General features: G+C 27.1%; 1 protein-coding gene across 2 annotated transcripts in view; it reads left to right on the plus strand.

Annotated features, from left to right (window-relative positions):
* LOC129618632 (protein sickie-like) overlaps positions 1–18,988 on the plus strand; it is a 138,400-nt gene that overhangs the window by 16,838 nt on the left and 102,574 nt on the right. For both annotated transcript variants that reach the window (XM_055533490.1, XM_055533491.1), the window contains exons 2-4: positions 11,791–11,921; positions 16,240–16,333; positions 16,400–18,703. In XM_055533490.1, the coding sequence (XP_055389465.1) occupies positions 11,791–11,921; positions 16,240–16,333; positions 16,400–18,703 (2,529 nt within the window). The remainder of the gene's footprint in view (positions 1–11,790; positions 11,922–16,239; positions 16,334–16,399; positions 18,704–18,988) is intronic.

Below are 18,988 nucleotides of genomic sequence, written 5' to 3' on the forward strand. Positions count from 1 at the left end.
CTCGAGCCCTGATCTTTCCAAAAAAGTTATATGTTCATTGCTTTAATATGAGGAATTTATATATTAAATTTCAATGAAATCGGTTGATTTTTTCTCTTTATATACACAAAAGTGTATGTTTGGCCCGTAGTAAACGTCTAGTTGCCGATGCCTGATCTTTCCAAAAAATTTACATGTTCATTGTTTTAATACGGGGAATTCATATATTAAATTTCAATGAAATCGGTTGATTATTTATCTTTATATACACAAAAATGTATATTTGGCCCGTAGTAAACGTCTAGTTGCTGATGCCTGATTTCTTCCAAAACATACGAATTTTTGCGGACGGTCGAGCTGAGCTTATATATAAAATTTCAAGTAAATCGGTTGAATATTTTCTTCAAAATGTTCAAAAATGTAAAACAGGCCCGCTAAAAAGTGGAGTTCCCGAGCCCTGATATATACCAAAAGTTGATCGATCCGTGCCATGGTGGAAACAAACTTACATATAAAATTTCATCAAAATCGGTTCAGACGAACTTGAGATACACGCGTGCACACACAGACCGACAGACCGACAAACCGACAGACCGACAGACCGACAGGTTGCTAAAAATAGTTTATTTACACTTCCCTACTATGGAGAAGTGCATTCCCACCGAAAACTCGATATGCAAAATTTGTTGCCATCACATAACCTACCTATTGTTTACACAATACGGTCGGTAATAACTATTAATAAAATGATTCATTGTGATATTGTGATTTTCTCTCTCTCTCAATACACCAAATTATTATACCATCTATGAAAATTAAAAAAAAAAAATTATGGTACAAAAAAAAATTAAATGAATGAAAAACAAATTTTTTCTGTACTCTAAATCTAGTATTTTTGTGTATAACATAAATAACATCAATTTATCATTCTTTGTTGCACGTCATTTACTTCTACTCCAACTATACATAATATTATCTACATCAGTGATCCGCTATATACTCTCTAAGTGTACATACATTATACTCTCTAAGTGTACAAATATTGTGTTTGTGTATACATGGTACTGCTGTAACATTGAAGTGTAAAATGTTTAATAAATTGCAAGAGTTTTTTTTTTTTTCTTATTTTCAATCAATTCTTCTATGTTTTTCTTATTCATTTACAGCTAGTTTTTAGCTGTTGTTGAGCTATATTTTAAAATTGCTTTCCCTCTTATATAAACACATTACTATATTCGTATATACTTATATCCCTATACCGGCTCACAATATATATATACGTACATAACATACAAGTGTTGAGATGCATATTGTGTCAGTTCATATGTATGAATATATGTAGTTGTACACGCTTATAAAAATGTAGAAGAAACAAAAATGAAATTCATCGTATTTATACGCCTACATTAATCTCTATACATATAATCAACATCAATTATTATCAATAATATTGCCATATATCAATATCAATATATAATTTTGATCAAAATAGGCATCATTGCCATCGTATAATTTTTGTTCTTGAAAACGCAAGGCAGCATAAGATTCTAAATTTAATGTAAATATTTTTTTTTCAAATATAAATCTTAACGCAAGAATTTAATGCGGTTCTCTTGTTTGTCTTGTCATAATCAATGTCTAAATCATAATCAGTGACTGCATAGATTTAAAAGGTGGCAGAACGTTAATCCTAGTTTCATGGTCATATATTTTTATATTGAAATTTTTTTTTTGTTAATGTCACTAAACTCATTACTCATTATTAATCAAAAATGTCATAAAAATTATGTATTGATTGTCAAAAGAACAATCAAATTTTTATAATATTTACGTGATTTTGTAAATAAATGAAAATCAAATTGAAAATTGAATAAAATTGGATACAAAAATTAACACCTTCTAAGGTTTATTAGAATTGTGTTAATATTTTTTCCCAGACTAGATTTGTAATAATCTTTGATAATCACACTATAGTTATTGTTAATGTAGTTCAATGCTAATGAAATGATACTGGTTTTGGGGACAGTGACCTAATACTAGAATGGGTCGAAATTTTGTAGTCTCTTTTTTCAAAAAATTTAAAGCATATAAGTAATACAAAGTGCCGTTTCTCGATTTGGAATTATTCTTTATAGAATTCCCGATTAGTTTACGATCGAATAGTGAAAGTCTCTTGTCATAATAAAAAAGAAGTAGAACATTTGTGTACACAAGACTTGTTCATTACTATACAATAAAAATTTTCAAACGAATTTCATTTTGGGCAACTATATCATATAGCCAAGAGTGTAATTTGGCCAGATATTAAACCGCCCAAATGTACGTTTATTTAGATTTCTGCCAATTTTAGATTTAGTCCAATTTATAATTGGTCGATATTATAATTAAGAAAAATAAAATAGTCCTATTTCCTTAAACTCAAACACTATAGTACTTGACAAAATAAACAAAATTATAAAGAAAATGCTTGAATGATCATTTAATTTCTCTAATTCTGAAAATTTTGACATTAGCCTAGGTGTAATTACTAAATTCCGTTCGGCAAATATCTGAATGACCTAAATTTGATAACAAATCCTGCTCTATTCTTTTCCTATTTCCATATTTCGTTGGATTTTTCGAGAACTTGTTGTTGTCAATCAAAGTTTTATTTTAAGACAACCGTCATACCAACACCTTACCAATCACAGAAATGAAATTTTTTTCCTATTTTTTTTTGTCACTTATGAACGCTTTAAATTTTTATTCACATACGAGTACATACGTAGGTATATATGTATAGGATCAGTTTGTTCATGCAAAATTTGAAGAATGACTATAATGTCACCATTAACATGCAATTTCACATTTGCACTGTATAATGATTCTATATAAACTGGTAATGGTAATCTTGTAGTTTATTTTTTTTTCTTCTTCTTCCAATTTTTTTTATTCTTCTTAAAGTGTAAAACCAGCTAAAGAACAAATCATTATAGAAAATTGCAATTTTTTTTTCTTTTGCTTTATTCTTCAAACTGAGAATTATTCACATATGCATATACAAACACATACGGTGACGTATACAAAATGTGCCATGAAATTAAACCGCTACTTTTTGCTCGCGGTATAACTATAAATTGTCAAGCGTTTAAATATAATATTTGAATTATAAGAATATTTTGCATAAACAGCTGGAATGAAATAAGATGAAAAAAAAATATTATAATTTGATGGCATATACAGAATTACACATATGTACGTACATACATACATATGTATATAGTAACAAACGCGTGTTACATTATTGATGGCGCCTTAATGGAGCATGCCAATATCTTTTTTTCTAGGATTCAATATTTTGAATAAAACACAACAGAAAAAAAAAACTCGACATGGAAATTTTTGTCACTGATTAAGAATTTGCATTTTTTTTTCTTGCATTACTGTAATTTTAAATATTATTACAATTTTTACATTATAAAATTTATTTATGCAAAATTTAAATTGACTGATGACATTTTAGTGCTACAATCAGCAAAAAATATTCACGCTTACTTAAGAATAAAAGAATGATTTCATCTATGAAATTTATTTCAAGGATTCCTGATTATGTTTTTGTTTTCTTGCCTTGTATTTTAATTTTAAATTAAAAAGGTACTTGTAGTTTATTATTTTAATTGATTGTTGCATAATTTACCCTCCCTTTTCTTAAGTATATTGACACAATTAATACTTTAAAATGACAATGATTAACTGAAGTTAATTAAAATTAAACATTTTTTTATTTTAAAATGTACAAAATTTTGTAGGATAGGTAGTTCTGGGAATGACTCATTGTAGATAATTGCATTATGTATATGCACACATAAATGGGGGGGGGGTTGTACTTTAATTACACAACATTGTTATTTTATTGTGCAAAAATTATTTTCGATTGCAAGTTTTTCTGTTTGTAAGAAAAAAAAAACTATTCTGGATCACTCAATCGCTCAATTTTCGATAAAATTTACGAAATGGTTATATGTCAAAACGAAATGGTTAAAAGCTGTCAAACTGTCAGCATTTGTTTAGTAGTTTTTGACATTTATGGTTAATTCTTAGAATTTTCCTACAATATTATTACCAAATCATCCAGTTTAAAGTTATTGAATTTTGTTTTATCAGAAAATTGCGTTCAATAATGAAATTAATTTTGACCATCTGTAAAACTGTGGTCTGTGAAAACAGATCCGAAACGTTGACCGGCAACGGTAAACGATTTCTGTTGTTATTCTAGAATAAGAGCGAGGCGGAAAAATAAGCTGAACGATATTTTCTAAATAATGTCACATACACAATGATGGCAGTGAAATTTATGGCGATAATTTCGCTTGATTCTATAGGCAGTTCTATTGAAATATGTGTTTTCTATATATGAATTCTGACATTTCGCCGCAGAAAATCGTGAAAATTTGTTTTGTTTACAACTTAAATTTTAATGAGAAAAATGTCAATGTATAGATTGATTATCAACTTATGACCGACCGTATAAATTCCATGTTAAATATTGAAAAATTCCATTTTTCATAATTTCATTAATTTGTAATACGAATTGAAGTTTAACATCGTTACTGAAACCAGATCAATGCTTTCCTGCTTTTTATTGTGGACATTAATCTGGATGAAATGTGGTTTTGAATGAATGATACTACTTGTAAGGAGGTACACGAAATCATTGACTTGTAGGAAAGCTTAGTCTTTTAGGGTTAATATTAGAAGTATGTTAACAGAAAGTCACTGATTTTTGCTGACGAACCAGCAATACTTTGCATCTAGTTTATAATACATATTTTTTGGGCAAGAATATGAAGAAGTAATCGAAACATGAGTATCCGAAGTTCAACGTTTACCATGTGCTATAGAATTTAATGTAATAAATTAATTTTTTTATATTATTTTTAACAATTATTATTTGAAAAAAGACCGAACGTATTATATAATTTAATTCGTAGCGCCTCATAATAAGATCATATTACAAGTATATAGGACCTCCAACTACTTTGATAATAACAGATTCTCAAATTAACTGGAACTAATACAGTGTTTAATGGAAAAACATGTTTTTGAGATTAAAGCTGAATTGAACAGGGCAAAGCCCAAAATGATATGAAAAATTTTGAAAATTTTTATAATTTAACTGTCCACAATATTGTTCATAAACCTTAGATAACTTTTAAAATTTCATAAAACATTAATGAAATTACAATCTTATATAATGTTTTTCTATATTTAATGTAAAACCATTTAATCATTTTATAATTCTAAATAAATTCTTTCTATACATTAAATTGAAATTAATCTAAATGACATAACATGCATGTTACTAAAATCCTTTCAAATCAAATAATTTTTAAAATTGAATTTAATTGAAAACTAATAATCCGAATCCGAAAATTTCAAAAAAATAAAAGCATTTAATTAAATTGAAACCTTAACAAATTCTTTGTCATAAAATTGTAAAAAAAATTTTGAATAACAAGAACACAATTTAGATTTTAATATTTTCTCTTATATTTTCTTGTCAAACTACTTAAGTTAAAAGTAAATTCTTATTATTTGCATTTGGTATATGTTCCTTCATATATATATACATATATATATATATAATATTACCTGTATGTTTATAGTCTTCAGTCAGACAGAACAGTAATTTATAATATATGTATACAATATTCTTATAATAATTTATAAACTTTGTTTTTCTATAAAATCTAAAATTAAATGTAAGACGTCTATAAGAACAAGGTCATAATAATATTGTATATTGAAAAAGACTGCTTACTTACAAGGTAAAAAGAGGGTGTGTCAGAAACAATAACATCATCACATTTTTATAATAAAAATGATTTTAAAGATCAGACATCATTTACATATAACATCATTTACACACACACACAAATACATACATGCATTCATATATAAATTTTTTTATTATTTCTTTTAAAAATTCTTTTGCATTTTTCTTCTGATTTTGTTCTTATTTTTTTTTTTGATTTATTATCATGTTATCGTAATCCTTTTTTCCTTTTATGTGTGTATGTATATGTTTTTATAATTTTAGCTTTACATATTATTATTTTATATGTTTGATTTTTAAAAATGAATAAAAGGATTTGTTTCATCTTTCAATTTTCAATTTTTCTCTTGAAAATGTTAAAAAAAAGAAAGGAAACAAAAAAAAAATATAAAAGATTTTATTTGAAAAGCTCTATAGCTACTTTTTTGATTAGCTCTATTTTAGTATTACGAGTATTTTTTTTGTGTTACAATACAAGGACGAAAACTAATTGTATTAGTTTATAATTTGAAGAACAGTTCCGGACAGGCTCAAAATATTTGAAATACTACAAAAATAATTAAGCATTTGCTGTTGTTTGTCGTTGAGGAATTTAATTATAAAATTACTTGGAGTACTTGAATTATCTATAGGATTACTTGAAAAATTAATATCTGGTAGGTCTATATGAAAGAAAAATAACATTAAATTATGATTCGAATAAATTAAATTTAGTGAAAAATATGAGCCTAATACCGACAACAAGTCTTTAAAATTTAAAGAAATTGGCGAGTTAGCAAAAATTTTTCGATTTAAAGTTTGAAAAAATATGAAAACAATATTCGAGAATGAAATTTTATTTTAACAATTTTAAATATTTCTCATTTGTATTAATATTAATAATCAATCAAAATTTAAATAATACAGAATTCCGAAAATAAATCCAAGCGTTTTTTCGAGTAAAAAAACCTCTTTCCTGGAGCAATTCCAAATTCCAAAAAGTCAATTATTTGCAAACCTATAAAATAATTTATTACTTGTTCAGAATGGAATTCTAAGACAATTACATATTCGCTCATCTCCTCGTTCCTCTGTTTGTCTACATTTACAAATAACCTGGGGCGCTTGCTTATTTTTAATTTATGCAGCTAGATCGTCATTACAAGTGAGTAATACGACTTATTAAGATCGTTATTTTCCCTTGAGCATGTTAAAAAGCTCTGTAGTGTTCTAAAGATTATTTGAAAGACATTGAAAAGCTCAAATAAATTTTGTTGATTGACATGTTCAAAAATTGGTCCTATAACATTTTAAGTTACGGAAATTATTTAGGATTTCTTAAGCAATTATTCTAATCTATAATATGCGACTTTTTTAAATATCAAGATTTCAAAAATCTTAAATTGATGTCAAAATTTACTTCCATGTCATTTAAGTTAAATTGAATTTACTTTCATGCTAATAACTGTTCTTTTGCTATAAAAGAATCAATCATTTCAAATATTTTTTAATTAATCTTAATTTTTATGAAAATTTCGAACATTTACTCAACAATATTAAATCAGGAGAGAACAAAACATTTTGAATTTTTTTTTTTCATTCTCTTATAATTTAAACGTTGTTGTATAGTGACGCGTCGCCATTTTTTCTTTCTATTCTTATTCTTTTACTATTTTTGAAGAACAACTTTATCCGTCAAAATTAAAATCCAATTCAATTCACTTTCAACTGTTCAATGATATTTTTATAAATGATTCAAATAATTCAAATGAAAATTTCTATAAAAAAGGATTCAAGGATTCTAAATTCGTAAGGATTCAAGGATTTTTTTTTTAAAAAATCATTATGGATATTGTATATTTGCATATATAAATCATTTATATAATGTAGGTACTTTACACTTTATACATATTATACAAAGATAAAATAACTTGTTGTACTCTTCGTGAGTACAAGAACAGTGAGTAGCGATTTAATGTTAAAGTAATAAGTAAAGTGTAAGCAAAAAGAAATTTTTAATGGTAAGAATTTTCTAAAGAAATTAGAGAAAAAAATGTGTTTTTTTTTTCTTATTAATATTCGCTTTTTGCTCTTATACTTTCAAATTGTCGAATGATTTATAAGAAGATTTTACAACAAAAATATGAGTACTTTTAAAGTGATTTGAACAGCTTTCTGTATTCTGCAGTTTATTTATCGTTGATAGAAGTACATAGGTGTTTAGTATTATGCAAAAGACTTTAATAAAAATGGAAGAAAACCGGAATAAAACATATCAAAAAAAAAATCCATTTCCTCTAGAGATTTGTCTATAAAATGCACAAGCAGAGAAAAAAAAAAAAGGAAATAAGGGAATAATTTTTTTTTATGGTTTTCCTATATTAAAGTGTATAGGAAGTTCTTCGAGGAACTTATATAAAAAAGGATATTTTAAAAATTTCATTACAATAGATTTTTTTTGTACACATTTATGTATATAAGAATGAATTTTGATTTCATCATGTTTTATAATCATTAGGAATCCATTGTTAAAATTAATTTTTAAAAAATGTGTGAGGTTTTTTGGAAATTCAATAAAGGAAAATTGTATTTTTTTTTTTAAATATTTCTCTTTTGAATATTTAAATTGTGGATGAAATTGTAAATGAAAATTTTAAAAATTCATTTTAATTTAATTATGACCGTATAACGTACAATAATTATGTGTAATAGAATTTGTGCACTCAACGTTTCATTCTTTTTATCGTCAGAATTGCATGAAAATTGAATTACAATCGTTAAAAAATTTAAAAAAATTTCAATCGGGGTACGGTAAAAATTTTGACTTTTAACAAGGAGAACTGTCAACATTTTTGTTTTTTTTTTCTGACAAGGGGGGCTACGGCTAAAATTTTTTAAAAATTTTTAATTTGTTGATAAGAGTGTACGTTCAAAATTTTTAAAAATTAATAATTTTAGGACAAGAAAAAGGGAACGTACCCCTATCAAAACAAAATTTTTTTTTAAATTCTCGCGTTTCCTTCCCACCTTATCAAAAACTAAAAAATTCCACCCTCCTCTAACAACCCCTTTGACCAAAATAAATTTTTTTTTTCCAATTTTGACACTTTTCTACCCCCTTGTCAAATAATAAAAATTTTTTGAAAATTTTGACAATACCTTGTCAAAAAAAAAAAATTTTTGAAAATTTTGACAATACCCCTCTCCTTGTCAAAAAATAAAAAATTTTTGAAAATTTTGACAATACCCCCCCCTTGTCAAAAAATAAAAAATTTTTGAAAATTTTGACAATACCCCCCCCTTGTCAAAAAATAAAAAAATTTTTGAAAATTTTGACAATACCCCCCCCTTGTCAAAAAATAAAAATTTTTAAAAATTTTGACAATACCCCCTCCCCCCCCCCTTGACAAAAAATAAAAAATTTTTGAAAATTTGACAATACCCCCCCCCTTGTCAAAAAATAAAAAATTTTTGAAAATTTGACAATACCCCCCCCCTTGTCAAAAAATAAAAAATTTTTGAAAATTTTGACAATACCCCCCCCCTTGTCAAAAAATAAAAAATTTTTGAAAATTTGACAATACCCCCCCCCCCTTGTCAAAAAATAAAAAATTTTTGAAAATTTTGACAATACCCCCCCCCTTGTCAAAAAATAAAAAATTTTTAAAAATTTTGACAATCCCCCCCCCACCCCCCCCCCTTGACAAAAAATAAAAATTTTTTGAAAATTTTGACAATACCCCCCCCCTTGTCAAAAAATTAAAAATTTTTAAAAATTTTGACAATACCCCCCCCCCCCCCCCCCCTTGTCAAAAAATAAAAATTTTTGAAAATTTTGACAATACCCCCCCCCTTGTCAAAAAATAAGAAATTTTTGAAAATTTTGACAATACCCCCCCCCTTGTCAAAAAATAAAAAATTTTTGAAAATTTTGACAATACCCCCCCCTTGTCAAAAAATAAAAAATTTTTTGAAAATTTGACAATACCCCCCCCCTTGTCAAAAAATAAAAAATTTTTAAAAATTTTGACAATCCCCCCCCCCACCCCCCCCCCTTGTCAAAAAATAAAAAATTTTTGAAAATTTTGACAATACCCCCCCCCCCCCTCCCCCCCTTGTCAAAAAATAAAAATTTTTGAAAATTTTGACAATACCCCCCCCCTTGTCAAAAAATAAGAAATTTTTGAAAATTTTGACAATACCCCCCCCCTTGTCAAAAAATAAAAAATTTTTGAAAATTTGACAATACCCCCCCCCTTGTCAAAAAATAAAAAATTTTTGAAAATTTGACAATACTTGTCAAAAAATAAAAAATTTTTGAAAATTTTGACAATACCCCCCCCCTTGTCAAAAAATAAAAAATTTTTGAAAATTTGACAATACCCCCCCCTTGTCAAAAAATAAAAAATTTTTGAAAATTTTGACAATACCCCCCCCCTTGTCAAAAAATAAAAAATTTTTAAAAATTTTGACAATCCCCCCCCCACCCCCCCCCCCCTTGTCAAAAAATAAAAAATTTTTTAAAATTTTGACAATACCCCCCCCTTGTCAAAAAATAAAAAATTTTTGAAAATTTGACAATACCCCCCCCTTGTCAAAAAATAAAAAATTTTTGAAAATTTTGACAATACCCCCCCCTTGTCAAAAAATAAGAAATTTTTGAAAATTTTGACAATACCCCCCCCCTTGTCAAAAAATAAAAAAATTTTTGAAAATTTGACAATACCCCCCCCTTGTCAAAAAATAAAAAATTTTTGAAAATTTGACAATACTTGTCAAAAAATAAAAAATTTTTGAAAATTTTGACAATACCCCCCCCTTGTCAAAAAAATAAAAAATTTTTGAAAATTTGACAATTCCCCCCCCCCTTGTTTTTGAAAATTTTGACAATACCCCCCCCTTGTCAAAAAATAAAAAATTTTTGAAAATTTGACAATCCCCCCCCCACCCGCCCCCCCCCCCCCTTGTCAAAAAATAAGAAATTTTTGAAAATTTTGACAATACCCCCCCCCTTGTCAAAAAATAAAAAATTTTTGAAAATTTGACAATACCCCCCCCCTTGTCAAAAAATAAAAAATTTTTAAAAATTTTGACAATACCCCCCCCTTGTCAAAAAATAAAAAATTTTTGAAAATTTTGACAATACCCCCCCCCCCCCCCTTGTCAAAAAATAAAAAATTTTTTAAAATTTTGACAATACCCCCCCCCTTGTCAAAAAATAAAAAATTTCCACTCACGTTCACTCACCTCCCTGGCAAAAAATTACATTAAAATTTTGACCGGAAACCTTCCCCTTCCCCTCCCTTACAAATAAGAATAAGCGGCTACATTGAATAGATATCAAAATGGAATTTGCTAATGTAACGGCATTTAATAAGTACTGGTACGAAGCATTCATTCAGCTTTTTAGATAATCAAATTACTTTTCTTGATGTGATTGAATCAAAATGATGAATTCGCAGATTCTCTTCGGTTCTTTAGAACGGCTTGAACTGTTTTTTTTTCCAAAACCTCAACATAAAATTTATTAAATCTTTTTTAATCATAAAACGTTTCAATTGAAAAGTTTAATAACGAATGTTAATTTTTAAAGTTCATTGTTAAAAGTTCAAAAAACCTAGTATGACCATAATATTTTACTATTTCAGATTATTACAATTTTTTCCTTTTATTTTTATTAACATTTTTAAATTTTTATTTGAAACTGTAAAATTTTAAATCCTATTCCATGACTCTCAATCTATTATTATTAACTATAAAAAAAAATTTTTTTGTTTATTTATGATTTACAGCCGTTTTGGCGTTTTTTTTTCTATCCCGTCTACAAATATTATGTTTCAAGTTCAAATAAAAATTAATTTTCTTGTGTTTTTATAGATAAAAATAATGTTAATGTATTTTTTTATATTACACACTCATATTATGTGAAACCATGAAATAAATTCACTTTCAGATAATTTTACGTGTACCTATGTATATTACTTACAATATTAATTTTTATTATTTCTTTTTTACAGACAAATACCTGTACCGTACTCAAAAACAAATGGTGGGACAGCAATACCATTACCAGCAACGGTATTAGTACAACGTAGATGTCCGCCAGATAAAATAAGACCATTACCGCCTACACCAAATCATGTGCCATGTAAGTATACGAAAAATTAAAAATTGGATAAAAAACAAAACAAAAACAGAAAAAAAAGTATAAATTTTTCACTTCAATTACTCACTTAAAGGAGTTAAAAAAATATATATAAAAAAAAACGAGATTTAATTTTTTCACTGAACGCATTGCATACCATAAGGGAGGTATTGTGATGCAATCAAATTTTACATGTCAAGTCTTCAACGGAAATGTATTTCGACTGGATGGACAATAATATTGACTTTTAACTTCTGATGGAGAATAAATGTGGAGCCCTGATGGAGAATAAACTTCTTCCTGCGTGCCCATCATTGTGACTGAGTGTAAACTGATTTATCTCAAATTTAAGTTAATTTTCAGTTGCTGTTAGCTGAATTCAATGATAATGTAAAATCTTGTCAACTGTCCTTTATCACAATTTAAGTCTACATTTTTCAATATTTTTCAAGAATAAGCTGCGTCTAACAATACCATAAGTCACACAGTTTTTCTAAGATTTACATTTTCATCCATATAAAGAAAAATGATAGTCATATTATTATTTCTTTCAAATTTTGTAATTCAACTCCAGTTGTCAAAACCCTAAATTTCTTTTGGCAATATCATAGTTTAGAAATTGAATTTTCACTAGAGGGGTTTTTTTTACAATATATCTTAGGGAATATTAAACGGAATTTTTTGAAATGTCACATTAAATTTTTTTTTGCAAAAAATGCCACATGCTGCGGAGGCATTGTGACCGGGCGCGGACAAAATACTCCAGTCGTACGGACGTACAAGTTCTTCCAAGCTCTAAAAATAGCGTTCATGTAGATTATAGGCTTCAAATTGTAAAAGATCCCACGGCTCGATGCGAGAAGAGTCGAAGGGCCCCCCTAATTATTTAATTTTTCTAGCTATACTCGTATTTAGTTTTTTTTTAAACCCTAACTAGTGATGTGCACTGTGGTTATCGATTATGTGATGACCACATCAGATTTTTTTTTTTTACTATGGTTATGAGTTGATGTTAAAAAATTGAAAGCGTGTTATCGAAATAAAAGAAAAATAATAACAACAACTGAAAACAAAAAAAAAACAACAAAATAATTTTGTTGCAACAAATTTCGAAGGTATAAAAGAAATTGTAAATTAATTTTTATTGCAAACAATGTTAATTTTTCGATTATGCAGATTCAAAGGTATTATTGCAAACAATATTTTAAAAGTGATATTTGATGGAACAGCATAAACTCAGAAATTTACAATCTTTCAACTACAATAATTTTTAATTGTAAAAAGTCTGGACACGAAAATTGATTACAAAATTACAATGTAGAAAATGTGGAACATTGTGAAAGTAGGTCTTCCATACAATTTGAATATGGCAGTTTAAGAACATTTTATTTCAGTTTTTCTTATATACTTTCGTCTCGTTAATAAATTTTAATTCTGAGTATAAAATTGCATAAACAATTTAATTATATATTTTAAAATTAATGGTATATGAATGGCCTGAAAAAATTTTTAGAATACAAGGCCTATTACAAATTGCTTTTGAATTTAAACAAAATTGTAGTCCTTTTTGTATTAAATAATTTAATTACATTTGGTTTAAGCAAAAAATTGTTCTGATTTCAACTGCAACTATATATTTTCTTTAAATATGAAAAATTATGGAAATCCTGCAACTTTCAACTTCATATTAACTATTGTGCTGTGGTTTTCTTTTCATTTAAAAATGCACTTAAAATATTTAAATAATTTCTTGTTTTCCCTGATTACATCATTAATTAACATTTTAAGAATTTTAGTGTAATAAAAGCACACACACACACACACAAAATAATAAAATTTATTTTAAGTTTTTCACAAGTCCCCAAATTAATTAAATATTCATTTGGTTTGAAATGAACAAGAAAGAAAAAAGCAAAAACAAAAAAAAATTTAAATAAATTTTTGATTAACAAAATAAAGTTTAAATTTGTTTCCTTTTTAGTTTTGAATTTGTTTTTTTTGTTCCCCTATTTAAAATTCATTTCCTTTTATATCCTTTTAGAAAAAATAAATGTGGTTGTATGGTATAGAGGATACTCCGTGTATATTTAAAACATATGTTATACATATATTGTATGTATTCTGTTATACAAGAGTGTGGTCATAACCTAGAGCAATAAAAACTTTTCCCATTTTCACTTTGAAATACCTATATTTATACATTATTTTATGGTTGCATTGTTTTTTTACCTAAGGACATCCCTAAGTTATTTTGTGGTTTTATAAAACATTATTTTGCATAATATTATTATGTCCTTATAAATACCTACATGTATGATATCCTGTCAAATAAAATTACGTTTCTCCACAAATACAAAATAAATACAAAAAAAAAAAACAATCTGTTTTAAATCTTCAATTCTCTTTTTACTCATTCCAAAAAAAAAAAAAAATTTCATATTGAAATTATACCATTTTCCTTCGATGACATTTAAATTTCATTAAAGAATATTAAACAAAAATATTTTAGTGCTTTTTTTTTTCCTATAGGAACATCGTCGGTATGATTTTTGTAAATTCGGTTTTAATTTTTCTATGTAGACGCTTTTAAAATTGAACCTACGATGAAATATTATATTACACACTATATGTACAGGTTTTACAAAACTCGGTGACATTGCCGAAGAATTGATCGGTATCAGAGCAACATTATTTATTCGTGATCAAGTTTCAAACTCCAGCAAAATGGTTCCATAATTGCATCTTTGTTAATCTACCGTTCCGTTTGATAGGTAACGTAAATATATATAATTGATAAATAGAAATACATAATTGGAAAATATATTTTTGTGCCGCCTAGAATTTGGAGTCAAATCAGCTGCATGCTTATGTCTGTCTCAGTAATAATTCAGAAACTAATATAGTAAAATTCACCTGATTTTCAGTAATAGTTTCTTTTGTTAAATACAAGAATTCTGTAGTCATTTGTGACAATGCGATTATGACAGCGATTTTAGTATTTCTCGTACATGCAGAGTTACCATGTTTCAACTTCCAAAGTTATTTAGTTGTAATTTAGAAATTTCTTAAACTATAGCAGAATTGTCATGACCACCTCCGTCATATTGCCATTTCACATGAAGGTAACACGTGAAATTCTCAAAAAACCATGGGAACAGTAAAGCAAAAACTGTTGGATTTTTTATCTTATAATAACCTAAATATTTTCATCTGTTTGAAATTGATTCACCAAATATATTATACATTTGCTAAGTCAGAGAAGGAAATTATAAAAAGAATTAATTTTTACTGCTCATAACTCGAGAAAAAGGACAACAAAGGCGGAATTCTGCTTTATATATTTTGTTCGTCCAACGTCATATAGGAAAAATTGTTAAAAAATCCGGCTGCGACTTTTTGTTTCTCGAGAATCAGAATATGCTATCAATCTGTTTTCGGAAATTCCTATATCAGTCTACTTCCAGAAAACCACCGAGTTCCGTATATATCGTGTTTCCAAAGTTTATCATATGCATAAAAATATTACACTTTATTCTACAATATACCAAATATAAAGTGCTGAAAAGGATATAATTTTTGTTTAATTTTAATTAGACCTTGCACTAATGCATAATGTTTACAATACTCAATACGCTTCATTTCCCATAATCCATATACACACACACATATTACCATACATAATATTTTAATTTATAAATACAATATGTACATAATTTATATAAAATATGAATATAGAAGAGAAAGTCTGCATATTTTATATCTACATGTATTTAATTTATAACATATTTGTATTCACATATATGTGTGTATATATGGCAATATATACTTAAGGGCAAGTAATAAAGTTAAAAATTGAATTGTTAATATTTAATGATACAGACTCCATTTAATTTTCTCCATATTATTTAATATTAAATACTTTTTATAATTATAAAATTTCCAGGATATTTTCAAAATATAGAAAATGGTTAGAGAACTTTGAATTCGTGTATACTTTGCTATAATATTTTAAATGAGTTTAATAATAATATTCAACATTATAGTGCATGAAATTCTATATATACGTACTTGAATATTGCATATATATAGGCTTTAAAATAATGTTAAATATTAAAGTGTTCCCGTCTAATTAAATTTAAATCTCAAGATAAAATATTAAATTTGAATATTATTGGTTTTTCCAAAAAATTTACTTACATAGTAGGTTTTTCAATATTAAAATTAAATGTCATAAATTATTAAAAAAAAATTTTCATAAATTTAAAAATTTCGTTCGATGTTGTTCATAAAATTATTAAAAATTTTTTTTTTTTTGGTTTAGGTACCGGAAAAAATGTTCCAAATGGTGGCGAATCCATTAATATTTCTCCATCAAATAATATTTCACCAAATCAGAAATCTTCAAATAGTAATGGGTAAGATTATTTAATTTTTATATTTAATGTAATTTTTTCAAAAAATTCAATTTAAAAAATTTTTAGATTACGTCAGCCACAATGTAAAATACCATCTAGTCCATATGCTATACCATCTCAAACGACATCTACAACAATAACAGCAACAACAACGAACTCGTCGAATTCCGTCCAAAATTCTTCGAATCAACAGCAAAATGTACCACCACCATTACCAGCATCAAATCCTACAACACAATCACAAACAACAACAGCAACGAAACATTCAATGCTTGAAAAATTAAAACTTTTCAAATCTGATAAATCATCATCGAATTCAACTAGTTCATCAACAAAATCTCAAGTATCGAAACGTACTAGTTCAAGTAGTGGTTTCTCATCAGCACGTAGTGAACGTAGTGATTCTAGTTTAAGTTTAAATGATAGTAATAATCATGGTACTTTATTACAAAATCAACAACAACAGCAACTACCTCCACCGACCCATTTAAAACCACCTAATATTATTGCAACAACAATACCAACAACAGTAAGTCCACAAAATGCAACAGCATCATCAACTGCAACAAGTTCATCTCGTACAAAAGATTCATCAACAAAGAAACAATCCAAATTATTTTCATCTTCCAATGGCGGCGGTAACAGTAGTAGTAGTAGTAGTGGACAAAAAAATAAAGATTTACTATCGGCTGGATCATCAACAAAACAAAAGGACAATAATAAACAAAAAGAGAAAAGTCCCGCCCGACATAATTCTACAAAAGATGATATAAGCGACTCTAAATTAATTTCGTCTTCAAGTGGTAATAGTAAAAGTCAAAAACTTTCTTCGAAATTAAATATTACCGAACAACAAAAATTAAAATCGTCTTCCAAATTATCATTGAATAGTACTAAATCATCTGATTCGAAAACAAGCAATACAAATGTCCAACAACAACAGCAACAAAATTTAAAATTGCAACAACAAAGTGGTCTTATGACAATAACAAATCCTAATGGTACCGGTATACCGAAACCGATGGCTGCTGTTAAAGGTACAAGTAAAACTGTCCAAATTACAATTGAAAAATCATCACATCATCAACAACAACAACAACAACAGCAGCAGCTTCAACAGCAGCAACAACAACAGCATCATCATCTGCAATTACAGCAATTACATTCAAAACCAAATTTAGATTTGGAACATGTTAAATCCGAAAAACAAGACATATCACTGCTACGTAACGCATATAATGATCCTAGCATATCAGTTGCAGCAACAAATCATTTAGATAATACAAAAACAAATATTGTAAATCCATTAAATATTGAAAATAATTTAATAATAGGATCAGCAACGACAACAACAACATCAGCAAATGTAGCTGGAATTTCATTAACCAATGGTCCAATTTTATATAATAAAATTTTACAACAGCAACAAATCAATAACATATCAATGAGTGATAGTTTAAATTCAACATCAACAACAAATTCAGGTGGCTTACATTCAAATTCAAGTGAATCAAGTGTTATTTATAGACCTGGTTCTGAATCAGAAACATCCGAATATTTAACTAATAATAATAGTAACAATAGTAGTAGTTGTCGTAATGGTACAACATCAGGAACATCAGGATCAAATATTAATAATATGACAACAAAACAGCAAATGAATTTTTCAAATAAAAAATTTGATCAATTTTTACAATTACAACAGCAACAGCAACAAAATTCAATAATATCACGAAAATCAAATCAACAATTACAATTTCAAAATCGTTTACAAACTCAACAACATCAAAAATTTAATACAGTACCAAGTAAAATGGGACCAAATAGTATTATTGGTAATTGTGGTATTATAACAACAACAAGAGATGTTATAGCTAGTAATATTGTTGGTAATAACGGAATTACTGGTAATAATAGCCAATTAATTGCTGGTACAATTTATGAAGAAGATAAACATAATTTAAGTATAATACCAATGAGACCATTATTAAGAGGTTATAATAGTCATGTAACATTACCAACACGTGGTACTAGAAGTGGACAACATTTTATTAATGAATTTTATGATTCGGATATTGGTGGTACCGGTTATATGAGTGATGGTGATTCATTAAGACGTCATCATCATAATCAACAAACGCATTCAAATCAATCAGCATCATCATCAAGAACAGGAACAACAACAATACGATATTCTGATATTGATAATGGTTATTTATCAGAAGGTAGTATCGGTATTGTACATAATCAAAATCATCATAATCATCAACATCATAATCAACATCATCATCATCAACATCAAAGTCATAGTAGTAAACATTTTTTAAATATTATGCGTGGACGTCAATTACCAACAACAATTGAAGAAAGGTGAGTCAAAAATTTTACATTTTTGTAATTTTTAACAAAAATTTCATATTTCCTTACTATATCTTATATTTTTTTTACCTGCTTAATATTTTTATTGTTGTATACATAATGAAATGAATCAGTTGTACCTGAAATCTAAATTTCTATGTATTTTGCTATAACGGAAACTTCCTTTCTAAAATAGAACAGATACCGATAACAAATGGAGGCAATAAAAAAAACGAACAAACAAATTGCTTACCCCCTAAATATAAATTGAACTAATAAACTAAATTGGAGGGAAAC

Source organism: Condylostylus longicornis, unplaced genomic scaffold (assembly GCF_029603195.1).
Source record: "Condylostylus longicornis isolate FDR11 unplaced genomic scaffold, ASM2960319v2 ptg000009l, whole genome shotgun sequence".
NCBI lineage: Eukaryota > Metazoa > Arthropoda > Insecta > Diptera > Dolichopodidae > Condylostylus > Condylostylus longicornis.